Genomic DNA, 16,514 nt, shown 5'->3' with positions numbered 1-16,514 from the left:
TAGAAAATGTATGTAATTTTGTTGATGTTTACCGAGAGTTTAAGGCAGAAACTTGTTGAAAGTTACCTGAATTGTCGAAAAAAAAGTCGTTCTAAGGAAATTTTGTAAATTCAGTCTGAATAAGATAAACTCCAATTCCACCTCATGATAAAGATAAATTTTCGACCTCATTATAATTACATATTATTAACATCATATATTCGTTCTTACTATAATAATATGTTATCAAATGCTTTTTCAATTTCAAAGAAAATGTAAAAATATTTGATAATCATTAACAGCTATAGTTATCAAGTATTATCGTCTTATCAAAATGTTTGACATATTTAAGAAAATACTGTTTACAAACTTCATAGTTTCGTTCAGATATAATTCCAGTAATAGCATGATTTGCTTACATAGATTATTAAGAAGTAGCATTTCTTATCGGTCACAAGGTGAAACTGCTGACGTTGTGATTAGAAAAATAAAAATAAACACGTAAATTTAAACAGACAATCGAGGCTATAAATGCAAACAGTTTCTTAGACTCTGCTGAATAAACAAAGATGCAATTTTCAATAATTTTTTGTAGGTAGATAAAATTTGATACTAACTTCTAATCATTGGGGTGAATATCATGGTGAACGTAGCGCCGACATTGACTGCCATGTAAAACATGGAGAAGAATTTGCCAATAAGCGTCGTCTGGAAGAAAAAGGGATAACGCGGTTATCGTGTGATGCAAGACGATGGTCTTGATGAGATCATGCCAGCCATTAGATTGTTAATGATTGCAGCAAAAAAACAAAGTCATTTCCTTCTTGCTCAATTTTCTCTAATGCATCAAAGTATGTAAATACCTCGCCAAGAAATACCCAGCATTAAGGTTTCGAAAACGCTTCATGGTGCATAATCCCCACGTTCCCGATGGGGTCGGTTCGCAATTATCTTACAACGAAAACAAAGTTTTCGTTTTGGTATTCTTATACCATAATCAGCAAACATTGCTATTTTGCCCCCTTGATTTCCGATTTTCACCCCTTCGTCCCATCTTCACGACCTCCCCGCCTTTCAGCAGTGTCATCACATTGACACAACGCACAGAAATGTCATACATTCGTGGCCAATGTGTATGTCAGTTTCAATAAGGATACATCTCTTTCAGGCGCTTTGCACACAAAATACTGCGGGGAATCTGCGAGAGAGTTTTCGAATGATACCATAGCCAATAAGCACTGACTACAGTCTATGTTATTATTAGGTAATAAACCTTTACACGGCATGGCCTGTTTCTATGAAAACTTAAAACTGATGCTTCAGAAAGCTATGATTAAGTGTGCTACCTTGGAAATATGCTAGTTTCAAACAATTTATTTGTTTAGCTTGGATTGTGCAAACTAGAACAGCTGGTACAAAGTCAAGAGACCCGAAAATCTTAATGGCCAACAATTCAGTTGAGAATCACGATAAAGCAATTCTGCGATTGCAGCTGTAGGAACTCAAAGTACAAACTGAATGCACGAAAAATACGTTTTAAATATCTATCTGTCGTTAACTGGGAACCTAATAGCAAGAATTTCACGATCACCTACCTAGAAGGCAAATGTCATAGAGTAATTTTAGGATCCTGACCTCTCTCTACATTGAAATGCATGCTTTAATGTAACGCTTCCCAATATGAGTAAGAAATTGATGTGGTTAGGGTAAGATGTATTAAATTCTTTATCTTTTCCTACAGCAAATCGTAACACCTTCAGCCATCATGTGATGGTAACTTATTCTTGGCTCTGCAACTGATACAACCTACTCCAGTTTCAATTCTTATTGGAACACGTAATGCTTTGTCAAATGTACAACAAGAGACTGAAGACCATTTATTGAATGCAGATTATTATGACAGTTAAGAAATATCAGAATTATCTTTCGATCATGAATTAACCCCCTGTTTACTTTTAGGAAGGCATCAAATTTTTTAAAGTATGTCTTACATCTTTTTGGTCAAACTGGTCTCCTCCAAAAGCGGCCAAACAGGGCTTGATATTGCCACATGCAATGGCCGTCAAAAACAACGAAATCAATGGTCCAACTCTAAAAGAAATTGCTGCTGTATTATACAGATGCTAATAAGAATCAAAATAAATATGAAATCTGCCCCTTAGGTCTTCCTTATGCTAATAAAAGACTAAAGAACGCAACCAGCTCTTTTGCACAAAAACATAATAACAAAATCTAGCAAAATTTAAATGCTTCAAGTAAAGTGTTAGTGATTTTAAAAAAACACTGCGTATTTATTGCAAAGTTTTTTTAACCGAGGATGCTAAAATATTCCAAAATTTCGGTTAAGAAGATATGTAGCCTCTTTATCATAATGTTTTTCAAACGAGGTTGTGCAGTGGGTTTCGACACATGAAATTCGGGACTTTTTACTTACTTGAAGGTGCGACCAATTGATGGAACACACGTGATGGTTAATGCGATTTCAGAGATGCTGTAGACAAGTAAGGAAAGCACAATGGTCCTGGAAAGAATTAAAAATTGAAATCATTTTATTTCCATACATGAACACTGGTGTACTTAAGAAAATGCACTGGTGTACTTAAGAAAATGCAAATCTAAGAACCATCTTTAGATCATGACATAAATTATATACATTAAAACTGAATTCAAACAGAAGGTAAACTCTTAAAATATATTTATTTAGGCTTCTTTTCGAAAGCATTTTAAGCCCCATACCTTATAGAAAGAGATTGCCAATCTGATTCAGAACAATGGAAGAAATTGTTATATTCAGCTTTAAAATCTTTCTTTTCAAAATTGATCTTAGCACCTAACACTTAAATATTAAATTGACGTGTTATATTCCGACAAAATAAGAAGTTTTCTGACAAAATAACAGTTTAGTTTCACAGTGGGTGTTTCGCCCCCTTTGACCCCTCTCTATCTAAATCAAAGGTCAAGGGTAACGTTAAGCTAGATGTCAGCACAGGTCAAGGGTCATGACAATAATATTGAATAAACATTTCTTAAGTAAGCAAAAAACGTTGATGAATAATTTATGAGCAATAAATAAAAATCACACTAAATTAGAAGCAAATACCTGAATTTTCCAAGAAAACTGTCAGCCATCATTGCACCAAGCACTCCAGTAAAATAACTGACCATACTAAAGGCGTGGTAGATGGATTTGGCTCTATACTTTTCATACATGAGATCTTGCGTTAGATAAAGAACCAGAACCGCTGAAACAAACAGAGTAACTCCTTAGGCAAGCCATATCAAAATTTTACTTACAGTAATTTTGACAAAATTTGTATGAGCACATTTCTGTGGAATTTTTTAGTTGAGATTATATTCATTTTTGTTGCATTAGCGAAGCAAAGACAAAAAGCTTTCAAGAGAACGTTGTATTCTATACTGGGAGCCAATGTACAAAACCATAATTCCTTTCCCGCGCTGGAAGTAGGATCTGGAACTATGGGGGAACAATTGCTGGAAGATGTTAGTATGACAGCTCGACGGACTCCGAACGAATATTTGTTGCAACGCAGATTTGAAAAGGAACCAAAAAACATTAAGACCAAAAATTTAAAAAAATAATTTTTATGCTGAATTTTACAATCGTTTAATAGCTTCCAAAAGCTTCCAAAAGGCAGTATGCTGCGGCAAAACATTAGCAAACAGACAGTAGTTTTTCAATTTTCTTTTCTTGCTATTATCTCGGCGCACGATGCAACAGCTATGACATCACGAAATAAGAGGAAAACAAGGTAATTGTCGGGAGAATACCAGCTCCAGCTCTCTCTGACAGTCATCGTTCAACTATGGCCCGGAACAAATGAAAACAACCGCATAAACCCACGAGAAGACTGGCCAGTAATTAGCTTTCTAAATTTACTTCGTTCACTCAAATTAAATTTCTTAACCCAAGAGAACTGAAAGATCTATTGCTATTATCTCGGCGCACGATGCAAAAGCTATGACATCACGAAATAAGAGGAAAACAAGGTAATTGTCGGGAGAATACCAGCTCCAGCTCTCTCTGACAGTCATCGTTCAACTATGGCCCGGAACAGATGAAAACAACCGCATAAACCCACGAGAAGACTGGCCAGTAATTAGCTTTCTAAATTTACTTGAAAATGGCTTTGAAAAAAGCAAACATTTTACAACATACTTAAAGCTTTTTCGTCTGACACTCCTCAGAGCATAAAACGTCAGAATAGGTTCCGAAAAAACACGTTTGAAAAATATATACCCAGTTGTGGATCGAAATAGGCCAATCAGAAAAACGCAAGCACAAGACCGGTATAGTTGACCAATCAGTGCCGCGAGCCTAAAGAAAAATTACCAATGGAGTCCAAGAGAGAAAACAAACTCCTTTTGTCTACACAATGGCGGCTTTTTCGTTTTTATGTAGATTGACTCCAAAACTGCTAGATGGAAGGACGACCGGGCTCTGCCAATTATCCGAAACATGTCGTCATTATAGAGTTTTGCACAATCTGGGTTGTCTAAAAGATGTTGACCAATGGCAGAATCACTTGTTTTAACAGTGTTTCTAGACCTACAAGATCGAGGAGGCTGTTCTCTTTGAGGGGCAGTTTTGTTTCGTATGTTGGAAGGAACATGCTGTTTTATCCTATCCCCCAATCTTTGGGTTGTGCGCCCTACGTAGCCAGAATCACACTGGCACGTAAATTCATAAATGACGGAACTTTTTCATAAATGACGGAACTCTATGGTACAAAACTTAATTCCAGTCAATTCATAATGCAGGTAGGAGGTGGCAGCGATATAACCCTGTAACCGCCTATTGATACCCTTCTTGCACAGAAGTAGCCCAAGCAACAAAGAAAAGAGAAAAATAACCTTAATCAGAAAAGATCAACAGAGAATAACTTGCGTAGAGAAAGATAAAGTAAATTCTTCCCACATTAGCTTTATTTGGCAAACATTGACTTACTTTTGATGCCATAGTAGGAGAACCTCTCGCATAATTCTGTTATCAAGATGGGCCAGGTTTGTTTCGGCATTCTCTGTAATGTAACATTTACGTCAGGGAAAAGAAAAACATTATTGTGACTCAATAATTCGAAAAGCACACTCATTATTGACTAAGTAATATTTAATGGCAATGTTTGGGTTAGAAACCTAGGAATATGCAGCAGATTTTAGAATCTAGTAAGCTCTAATACATGTTGCAGGGACTCTCATTGGGAAAACTTTCGAGATGTGATGATGACGATGATGGCAGCAGTGTTAATGAGGATTACGAAAGTCCTTCCCAGTATCACTGTTGTGATGTTAAAATATATAATGGAAATACTGCAACTGTGGTTTGGCGCTAATGCAGTTTCGCATTTCTTGGACGCTGATCCGTATCCACGCTGAGAGGCGCGAAACTGCAATAGCCCCTGTATTATTTAGCACTACAGTTACAAAGCTCTAAAGATAAGGTATTGTAAATGGTTTGCCTATAGCAAAAAATAATGATTGTTACAATTACAGATTGGGACGATAAGAGTAATAACAATTATTGCGTTTAAAAGATAGAAGCATGGGATTGTCCCGTGTTGTTGTTGTGCCGGAAAGATGTACTAGGCAGATCTAATAACGATGCTTGGCAACTTACAAATCAAATAGTGTGTGCGCTGTTGATAGAGATCTAGCATGTCTTACAAGAAAGAAGTATAATTCTTTTCCAGATATACCGAGAGAAATAATAGAAACATTGACTAAAGTGACAGATTTGTATTAAGAAGAATTTCAAGACAATGTATTTGGTAATTTCAGACGAATCGATAACTGATTGACTTTCAGAATGAATTATTCTTTTAACATGCCAGCTTAATACATGCTTATGCTTATCAATAAGGTTATGATTACTATAATGACCGAACTAACCTGCATCTGACCGACACATGACTCGGTTGCTTTTTCATCTCCATCTTTTCCTTCCTCGATCACAACTAGAAAGTAAGCAACAATTGTTTCTTTTGTGAGAACATTTCATCAATTTTATGTGAACTTCTTCAATAAAACCTCTTCAATAGATCTTGCATGGCTCAAGTAGCATCCAGTTTGCAAACAAAAGAACTACATTATCTTTGACTATTTGACAAAACATTATTGATGTGGAAAGGAGTGTTTTGTCTTTTTTATATAGTGTGTTTTAAAACTCAAACTTTTGTGACTTAAAATGAACTCATGTTGGATGAGAAATGACATTGCACTGCCTGGTGCAAAGGCTCTCGAAAACCCAAGCTTTGTGGCCCTTGTTTCATTACATTAATTGTAACTTAGTCATAATTGATTCAACATAATACAATATGTCAGATTATAAACTTCTTGATTGAGTCAGATTATTACACCGTAAGAGCAAAACTATAGATGTCTAAGAGGTTGATTAAAATTGGGCATATATTTATTGACAAAATGAAAACAAGGCAACATGCTTGGAAGCTCGCCATCTCAAGCAAAACAAAGGTATACAGACTTCCAAGAGTCTTTAGACTGTCAAAAACATAGGTATAATGAAAAGAACGATGACGTCGAATGAAAATGACAAGACTTTTCTCGTCTTGGAAATAGAGCATAACCAAACTGAAGTTGCGAAATTAACGATAATTTGCACAGAGACAGACAAATTACTTTACAAATCTCGAAAGAGGCTTTATGTAAAAGCCACAAACCTTTCATGCTTTTGGGCATTTCGGTAGCTGAAGCGACTCTGATTAGAGTCTCGTCTCTAATCTTTGTTGCAAATGTTCACATTGCATTTTACTTAACAAAGAAGCAGGGTGAATTTGTGTACTTTAGAACTGGTGGTCTATTCAATACTAGCGTATGATGAAACATCAGAAGCAAATGACATGAGGGCTCTTTATCTTTAATTCAAATTTGTATGGATGTAGGATTAACCGGAGGATCAGTACGCGATTTCCACAATGGATTTGGAGATAATTAATGGGCTTTAACAGGAATGCAAGAACACCTGAATGCGACCGACCGATCACCTCGTCATGCGACCGGCCCATTTCCTCGTGAGAAATCTATGGTTCGCTTTGCAAAATCTACTTTTGGCGCAACTCCTTCAAACTACCCGTGCCTTATCACATCTCAAATGAATGGTGATATTGACACCATAACAACTGCACTTTAACGCACCCAGAAAACTATTTGGCAGAAGATAAAATTACTTTTCCTTTAACACTATTCAAGGATTAACACACCAAAAAAAGATCACAACACGGATACTCAAAGAGTTATGAGTTATGAATATAAGCACGCTTAAAGTTGATGTTCGTTAGTTGCGATTTTAAATTTTACCACGAATGACGCCAGGGGCCGTTTGCTTCTGAGCATAGTTTACAAATTATGATGAAAATCTAAAGCTATAATAGGAGAGGGGAATCATATTGTTGCCTAAGAATGGTTGCTTAAGTCTTTGTAAAGAAATTTTTCGCACGAATAGGGGGGGGGAGCAAAATCTTGAAAGGGACCCAACTTTAGAGCTGATGGCAAAGCAATTACAATTCGTGTTCCTTTACATCCTTTCTATTACCAATAGGCAGAAAGAGCACAAAACGACGAGAGGAATACGATGTAATATAAGCCTAATTTGAAAAAACTAAGAATCAAAATAAAGAATAAGCTAACATCTTTTCAATTGTCAAGGATAGATTCATATGAAAACTGCACAGTTTTCATGTTTGTTACCTTTAAGATGAAGCACCTAGTATCTTAAGTGTCCAGGATAGCACCGGCAGATTGTGCTTCACTAATTGACGAGAAAATGACAGAAAGAGCTCAATATTCTGCCTACTTGAAGAAATGTAGATGCCAGGTGCCTTAATATTCCTGAACGCACTACATTATGTACCCATTTTTTATGTGAACAATATTTATTGGAAAAGTAATAAAAAAAAGTTGAACAATTTTCTTTCGTAGGCTCGTTGGCAACGTTCATTTGTACATTATAAAATGCAAAGCATGCTTTTAAAATTCAAGCAAAGCCTATTGTTTTTCTGAAATCTAGAACACAGATCGCCCTTTCCGCGTAAGAAAGACGTTGAGCGTTATTTTACACCAACTTGTTCCTATTTTTCTCTTTCAATAGTGCGACCATGACCCACAATTGAAAAAATACAACATCAAATACCAATTTCATTTACTGATGGTTAAATTAGTGGCAAGTAACATGAGTTTCTACTACAAGGAACGTAAACCTGAAAACACTCTGTCTCTAGGTCCATGCAGCATTCTGGAAAAAGTACAGCAAAACAAGCCTTGCATTGAGCAATCGGGAATCCACCTTGGATGCCAGAGCCTCAGTGAAAGAGTGGGTCAGTGAAAGAGTGGGTAGTAAGACGAGCCGTTAGACCATCTCTTTCACTGTGGCCCTGGCACCCAGGGTATCGGGAATCAAGGCCAATTGAAACTGTTTACCACGCCAGCTGTTAAACAGGCACTCCACAAAAATAGGCCAATCTGAGTCCTAACGAAGCAAACAGGCAAAGCCAGGGCAGTTTATTCAAAGTTGATACGTTTGCGGTTATTGGCAGCGGTCTGCGGAGGTAGGGCAATGGCCGGTAGTCCTTTATATCTCTTGGTGTTTACAAACTAAAACTGAAATTGATCCACACATAAATAGTCTATTTTCAACATTAAGCTATTAAGATACACTGAGGCTACAAATGTAATCAACAGCCTCTTTCAGACCCTTCCTACTTGCGTAAATTTCAAGGAGTATCAACCACTAAACCCCTTCACAAATCAGTGCATTATCCGTTGTCCCACTGAGTTATTATAGAATTAGTCGGAACTGGAACTTACTGTATCATTTGTCCCAATGTGAAAACCGTAAAGAATTGGTCACCGATTGGGTCGTCTGCAATAATCATGCTCAAATTTGGAAGTTTCAGGTTCCCATCGAGCGATTCAAGCATTGGAGGCGTCAGCAACTGCGAAGAGGGGTGGGGGGTAAGGGTAAGGGTTTCGACACCTTCATAAGTTTCAACCATTCATAAACATAACTTGATAAAAATTGATCTCAAGACTGCCAGAGTTGCGAGAAGCTTAACTTCTATTGATGCCCCTTCCCTTCAAAAGGGGGAAAACTAGAATTCGGAGTATCATCCCAACATTAACGAGGCCTGAATTCTTTGGATAGCCGCACCATAACAAGGCCTACTCAATTTTATTTTAACAACAACTGATAAGTCATTTGTGTACACACTTTGTGACAGTTTCAAGGTAATCGTAGAGACCACTGCATAGGGACGCCGGAGCACAATTTTGAGTTGGGGAGGGAGGGAGCGAGGGAGTGATGGATTGAGGGAGGGAGTGAGGGAGGATAGGAGTGAGGGAGGGAGGGAGTGAGGGAGGGGGTGAGGGAGGGAATGAGGGAGGGAGGGAATGAGGGAGGGAGGGAATGAAGGAGGGAGTGATGGAGTGAAGGAGGGAGTGATGGAGTGAAGGAGGGAGTGATGGAGTGAAGGAGGGAGTGATGGAGTGAAGGAGGGAGTGAGGTCACAACCTTAAAATAATACTTCAGCCCCCGGCTCCGGCGTGCCTGCTGCACTCTTTGTTGGCATTAGTCGTCACCATCCATGAAGTAAATTGCCGGACTAGAAACTTCCTACTTCCTTTTAATCTTTTCATGTATATTCAACAGCTTCCCTGAAGTCGAGATATGTTTGGACACCATCTTATAGACGAGTCTATGCTTAATGTCTAAAAAGCTAGTAGGCGTAATTAAACTTTCTTGAAAATAATAACAGACCCCATGAATCCTTCTATCTAGCACACGAAGCCACCGTTTCCACTCTAGCTCTGCTAAATGCCCGCAACCATGAAGCAGATACATTAAGAAAGAAACGCCTGCATTCGCTTGAACATCCCAAGAAAACAATAATGCTCTTAAATATTCATTTCGATAAATTTAATACATTAAACTGTTATAATAATGTGTTCGATACTTAAAATATCAAACTTAGTAAAGGTTTGCAACATATGGTGACTTATGAATATGCAACGCCATCGTTAGTAGACACGCTAGTTTTGTTTGTTCAACCTTTTCAAATAACAAAACGAAATTTTGAAACTACATGGTGAAATACATACTGCCGTTGTTCTTCTTTTCTCCCGCCATTTTCTGACACTGACAGAAGATAAGCACTTCTTCAAAGTTTCTTCGTCTGTCTCAGAGACGACGCTTTGAATTCTCTTGTGTTGGCCGTAATGATTGTTCCATTCAAACAAATCGCTCTCAATCTAGTTGGCTCATATTACACCGTAGATCTTTAGGCATGATATAATCGCAGTAACAAGTTCTTCCGGGCCTCCTGCGCAAGTTAGACATAGATACCACGTGATATCAATTCTGTAAAGCTCGGGTAAGACGACTAAACATTTAACATTTCACTCAACTTTTCTCACCTTTGTTTTGTGCCATTACGTCGTGTAGAGTGAGCCTTGATCCTAGTCAAAAATGTCTAGCGTTTTTAGTGATGTTTAGCATATGCAAGTCACAGTGTCGCCAACGAAATATTTGTTTTGCAAGTGCCGGCGCAGTAGCTTTTGAAATCTAAAGGATTTAATGTCTCAACGTGATTCAAAATCTCAGGCAGTCTTCATGAGACATTTCCAATATCTACTAGTATGTTTCTGTGTCTTAAACACTCAGCTCTGTTATGAATGTGCTAAAAATCCCTTCCTTTTCTCCGTCTGATCCATTTTCTTGTTTCACCCACTTCCGAGGTTCTTCGTCAGTGAACTCCATTACTAGAAGATAAGGAGGCTGGAGCAACCCAATGAGGTTGGTGAAGCAACCATTATGATTTTTGTCTTTCATCGTTATCCAATGTTTGCAACAGAAAAAAGAGACAGCAATCCCCCGCAGATCTCCCTAAACCCACATCCAGTGGTGACGCCAGGGGAGGGCTAGGGGGGCTACAGCCCCTCCGTCGGAAGCATCTAGCCCCCCCCCATCGGAGGCATCTAGCCCCCCCCCCCCCATCGGAGGAAATTTTAGGTTATTGTCGGAGCAAATTTGGCAAAATAACGTACGAAAACTGCTTATTTCAGTCATTTTAGCCCCCCTGTCGGAAACTCCAGCCCCTTTGTCGGAAGATTTCTGGCGCCACCTCTGCCCACATCGTGTCCAAAATAGCTTACAGTCCAGAAAGGTTTAGTGAAGTTCAGTGAAAATTTAAGTCACGTTTTGCCACCATCGCTTTTAACTTCGCTCAACTTCACTTAACAAAATCCTCACAAAATATTAGGTGAAATTTTTAGTTGTTTTGTCACTGCTTGATACTTAATCGTATTCTTTATCAATTACAATTACAATAAGGTTTATTGGACATCATATATAAATATTTCTCGCAGAGAGACAGATTTTCATAGCCGAGCCTTGTTGCTAACAGAGGGGCAAGTGTTTCGAACCTGTAGATGTTATGCTAACTTCACTAAGTTGCTACATATTTTTGCCTACAATGTTCTCTTATTAGTAAAAAAACGTCTTCATTGCAAAAAAGGGGCAACTTTTGTCCTAAATTTGCTCGTGTTTCTGATTGGCCTATTTCGATCCACAACTGGGTACCGTATTTACTCTAATATTCCCGCTTCTCTTTTATTCCCGCCTCTCTAGTAATCCCGCTTGTATTTCATAGACTGTTAAAATAATCCCACCTCCCCAATAAACCCGCATGCGGGATTAAACTTTTAATTGGAATTTGCTTTTCTTTACACACTTTGTATGGGTTGAAAATCAAGGATTGAAACTTATGCTTGGAGTGAATGGGTTTAATCACATGATAATGTCTTAGACGGGAGAGGTCAGAGAGCTGTCCTATTTTGCAAGTTTATCAAACATCCAAGTCTCGCATCATAAAAAGACGTTTGATTCTTTGACTTCGTACTACTGTCTATAAAGCACAATATCTGCTCTGTCTTGTCTGTGAAAATGAATATCCCACCCACCCCCCATACATACATGTTGAAATTGCATATTTTTTTCTCTGATTTGCCACAATCACGTTTAAAAGACTTTTTTGTTGAAACGGTATCCTCAAACTAGACTTCAAGGCATTCATTTATTTCAAATAATCCCGCCTCTCCAATATACCTGCCTCTCAAATAATCCCGCCTTTTTTTGTTAGGTTGAAACGCTAATCCCGCAGCGGGAATATTAGAGTAAATACGTAGCGTGGAGTTTTCTAGCGTAGAGTTTTCGATCTATGTTCTATCGTTTTATACTCTGAAGAATGTCAGACAAAAAGCTTTAGCATACTCAAAAATGTTTGTTTTTTCAAAGCCATTTTTTAATTTAATTTGATTAATCATAGAGGAATGCCAGGTTTATACAGTTTATTGGAATATATATTTTGTCACCACTTTTATCACTGTCACCATACACTGATTCAATCTTTTTAGCAATACTGCCTAAACTTTACATCTCAATCGTGGTATTAGCATACCTGATGAAACCAGGGGGGGAGGGATGATACCTTTTGCTACCATGGCTAATACCGCTCGGCTGACACCATGAGCTGTGCCTCGGTGAGTCCCTTGAGTGCAGCAGACGAAATATTTTCGTAACCACAAAACACTCCTTTTACCTTTTTACAACTATTTCAAAATCGTCCGTAGAAAGTTCTCTTTCCGTTAAAAAGAACAAAAAACTACCGGTTCACAAATATAAATGAAAACTGAGCCAAATAAAAATTTTGAAAAAACCTCCAGTTAGGAGGCGGGCTGTAATTAATCCCAGTTTTAAGAAAATTAAATTCCACCCGATTCTTCTAGAATGTAATAAAACCATTTGGTAACGGTTATATTTTTTTTTTCAAATGGGAAAAATTTTATCTAGAAAGGTGTACAGCATTAGTAATTTCGAAACAGCGACGTAAATTTTGGACCAGATTTTTTTCCTAGAATAGTCCCCAGGATCTTGGTCCCCCACGGCTAGAACCCGCACTGCTTGCAGCATTGACATTCCTGCAGGAGATAAACATGTCTCCGATGAACAAACATGTTTTATGTACATAAACAAACTTTTTCGGCAATTCCATGGTTGGCAACCAAGATAAAGATTTGAGGAAAAGGCTTCTATAATACATGTTAAAGGCAATATCTTGCAGCGCATGCGTGCTACACCTTGAAACTTGTGGAACATTGTTTTGGCCGTTGCACCTGGCAAGCAGAATGGCATAAGTGCCAAAATATATCAAGCATATTAGATATTCTGAGCTTTCGGTCAGAAAAGAAAAATTCCTCACGAGTTTTTCACCGTACGCGGAAACAATTATCTTGAGCAAAATTGATACTTTGCTTTGGCAAATTCCTCTGGCCTGGTGTGGACTTGAAACAATTTCGTAACCCGCTTTCAAAATTACTCAAGACTCCTACGCTTTTCCGTCCCTTTCAAGCAACTTGAACAAAAAGGCCTAAAAAACTATGTGAAAAGCGCATTCACCAAAATGAATAAATATACTGTTCCAAAGTTTTACTTTCAGAATCACAAAGGGCGCGTAGCTCGAAACCTCTTCTGAGTTATTTTTACGTGCCCTTCAGTAGGTTATTTTTTCTTACTGACAATTCCATGTAAAATATACTTTCAACCTTTTAATCGTTTATGTTAGTATTATCGTATCACTCGTAATTACTTAAAATGTACTGATAATAAAATGTTAAAGTTGAAGTTAAGTATAACAACCTCTTTAAATGCTCAAAAAAGAAACAGCAACTATGAAAAAGAAATGATAATTGGCAAACGGCTGGAAACGCTGTGATTTGATCAATTTGCACTCCTAGAATTGAAATTGCTTTTGTAGGGGTTCCCAACTGGTAATTTTTAAGGGTTCGAGTCATGATAAACAGGGCCCGCGCCACCAGGGGGGGCGGGCGGGTTGGCCCAGGCCCGTAGCCAAGGGGTGGCATGCGGTGGAATTGTTTATTTGGATCTCTTATTATCCATATATTACCCATATATTATGTTTATTGGGCCTCTTAAGATGGTGCCTGGCGCTCAAAAACACTTTCGTTTCTAAGCAAAACTTGAAAAAAGACTTGCTGAAGCGTCTGCCTGCAACAGGTCTGGGGATTTGCCACCCCTACTCCACAGGCCTGTCTACGGGCTTGGGTTGGCCCTGGCCCCCACTTTTTTGCGAAGCATGTAGTTTAAAAGCTCCAGTAAAAGAGGTAAGAAGCTATGGTCCCCACATTTTTTAGCCTTGGTCCTCCACTTTCAAATTCGTGGCGCGGGTCTTGATGAAAGGACTTTAAACGATGTAAAGTGTAAATGTAACAAGTCGAGTCGGTTCATGATAGTGCTGTACTGCGATTGGTGGACCCTGGACTTGAGACTGATCACATGAAGTTGCCTCGTACTGATTTCGGAAACAGGTTGCGTCAACAGTCAGTTGTAAACAATGAATGGTTTTGGAAATCATGATAGTGCTCTACTGCGATTGGTGGACCCTGGACTTGAGACTGATCACATGAAGTTGCCTTGTGCTGATTTCGGAAACAGGTTGCGTCAACAGCCAGTTGTAAACAATGAATGGTTGTCAAAATCATAATGAACTACAAACACTGATCACATCGAAAGTGAAGGGCCAGCTACAGTGAACGCCTAAATGCCCTGCGTCAAATCCACGACCTCGTCAGACTTATTCCCTAAATCCAGCTTTCATTCGTAAGCTTAGGTATCTTTTTTCAATGACTATTTGGGCCATGCGACAATGTCAAAGTAATACATTTCATAATCAAAACCTCAATGACCTGTCAAAGTTAAGAGGAATTACATTTCATCAAATGTTCCACACACGTCAAAATTGACATCAAACAATACGCGAACAATTTCGGTTGATCTGAGTGGGATATGTGTGGATTGCCTTACGGAGCACTGGCTACGCAAATAGATATAAAAACTATTTGTTTGTACTTTGTTCCTTAGTTTTAAAACACTTACATAAGATTTCGAAGTTATAAATATTTTGTAAACGCCCTTCTAGCCCTTACAGTTATTGTGGATATCACGCGTCGAGGAAAGACTCTTCCTGGCATGGTTCGCTCGCACACACGTCACGTCCTCGCGGAAGAAAAAAAGAAATTTGAACACAAATGCTAATAATATGTTGCAGAGCCCATAATAAAAGTCAGATAACCTTCAATTTTCAACTAGATTCGTGTTCTTAATGTTCCTATTAATTTGAAAGAAGCATACTGCTTGAACATTGGATTTTATTTCTCGTTCTTCGTGTAGCAGCTATGTCGCAGTCATAATTCAAAACGCTTGGGAGACAGGTTTACTTCACTTAGCCAAGTTGACTAGCAGGAAAAATTTTATGAAAAACAAAAACTACATGCATCTTTCTTACCTGCATCTTTTGCATTTTGGTACTGTATCTTTGCGTCTCTTTTGCCCATCTTTGGAAACACTCACTTCGAATACAACAAACCTCCACCTAGCTTCTCCCTGCCTCGCTGAAAAAATGTGTTCCTACGTTTACGTGCTGATAATGAGCGGAAGTGCATAAACAAAAATAATCCGGGGGCTTCACAATAAACAAAGGTGACAAACAGAGGTTTTAGTGCCCTTGTTCCGGCTCTAAAGGACATTCCAAAAGTAAATTTCTATATAAAAATCCATTTATCAGGGTACATTCTGGGGGTGAAGGGGCTGAAGATAAAATTAGCAGACTCTTACCGTAGTTTTTCTACCATAATCTTTGATGCCGCAACCTGAATATCACACTTCAGCAAAAAGGTGAGGAAGCTACAGCCAGGGTAGTCACTTTGTTAAATGCTCAGTCCAATCAAGTTTTCTTATACATAATTTGCTCAGTCACGTTACGCTGATGGTTACACCTTTTTAGGCCGTCGCTCATAGACCTGCGAAATTATAGATGAATTATAAGATCCACAATAAAGTTTTTAAATGTTATGTTTCAAAGTGGTTGAGAAATGAGATACAGCAACATGAGCATAGGCTCTTTCCCAGGGGCATCGTCAGAAGGTGTGCGGGGGGTGCTGTATCCCCCAAATTTGTCTGTCGGCACATAAAGAATTTTTGCTTGGCAAAAGAAGAAAATCCCCCCGCCCTCCCTAACCTTTTTGCAACAATCGGTTTGTATTAACATTTCTGTAGTAGTTGAACTTTCAAAAGTATGAATTTGAAACGCATATAAGATTTTTCATCTTATGATCACATCCTTAAAGAGAAAGACATGCCCTTTTCATTTCTGACATGACATGCAACAATCATTTCTGTCCCCCCCCCCTGAAAATACCTTTTTGGCTTTGCCCCTGCTCTTTCCCCACCCATTAATTGCTATTTCGATTCTGTTCATACCTTCCTGAATAAAGTCAAAATAAGGGTAATTCTTTTCTGTTAGCAACCTTAGGATGTTTTATTGGTCATTTCTCATTCTACACGTAAATTTCTTACGACTTCAAACTTATCATTATGACTATTGCATGTTGAGAATTGCTTTTGTTATAACAACAGTTTACCTACAGGCAGT

The 16,514-nt window shown here is 38.3% G+C and overlaps 1 protein-coding gene across 3 annotated transcripts in view; it reads right to left on the bottom strand.

Moving 5' to 3' along the window:
* Window positions 1–15,525, bottom strand: part of LOC135686988 (solute carrier family 15 member 2) — a 28,512-nt gene extending 12,987 nt beyond the window's left edge. The window contains exons 1-7 of one of the 3 annotated variants that reach the window (XM_065203410.2): window positions 15,369–15,525; window positions 5,887–5,951; window positions 4,946–5,018; window positions 3,080–3,221; window positions 2,414–2,500; window positions 1,971–2,070; window positions 597–687 (exon numbers count right to left, since the gene is read on the bottom strand). In XM_065203410.2, the coding sequence (XP_065059482.2) occupies window positions 597–687; window positions 1,971–2,070; window positions 2,414–2,500; window positions 3,080–3,221; window positions 4,946–5,018; window positions 5,887–5,951; window positions 15,369–15,417 (607 nt within the window). In that variant the 5' untranslated portion in view covers window positions 15,418–15,525. Of the gene's footprint in view, window positions 1–596; window positions 688–1,970; window positions 2,071–2,413; window positions 2,501–3,079; window positions 3,222–4,945; window positions 5,019–5,886; window positions 5,952–6,674; window positions 6,823–10,107; window positions 10,456–15,368 lie in introns of those variants that run through there. The other 2 variants (XM_065203411.2, XM_065203412.2) reach the window with 2 other exon arrangements.
* Window positions 15,526–16,514: the final 989 nt, after the last annotated feature.

Source organism: Rhopilema esculentum, chromosome 20 (genome assembly GCF_057945365.1).
Source record: "Rhopilema esculentum isolate cy_ngs chromosome 20, ASM5794536v1, whole genome shotgun sequence".
Classification (NCBI taxonomy): Eukaryota; Metazoa; Cnidaria; class Scyphozoa; order Rhizostomeae; family Rhizostomatidae; genus Rhopilema; species Rhopilema esculentum.
This window is presented reverse-complemented; position numbering and strand designations above follow the sequence as displayed.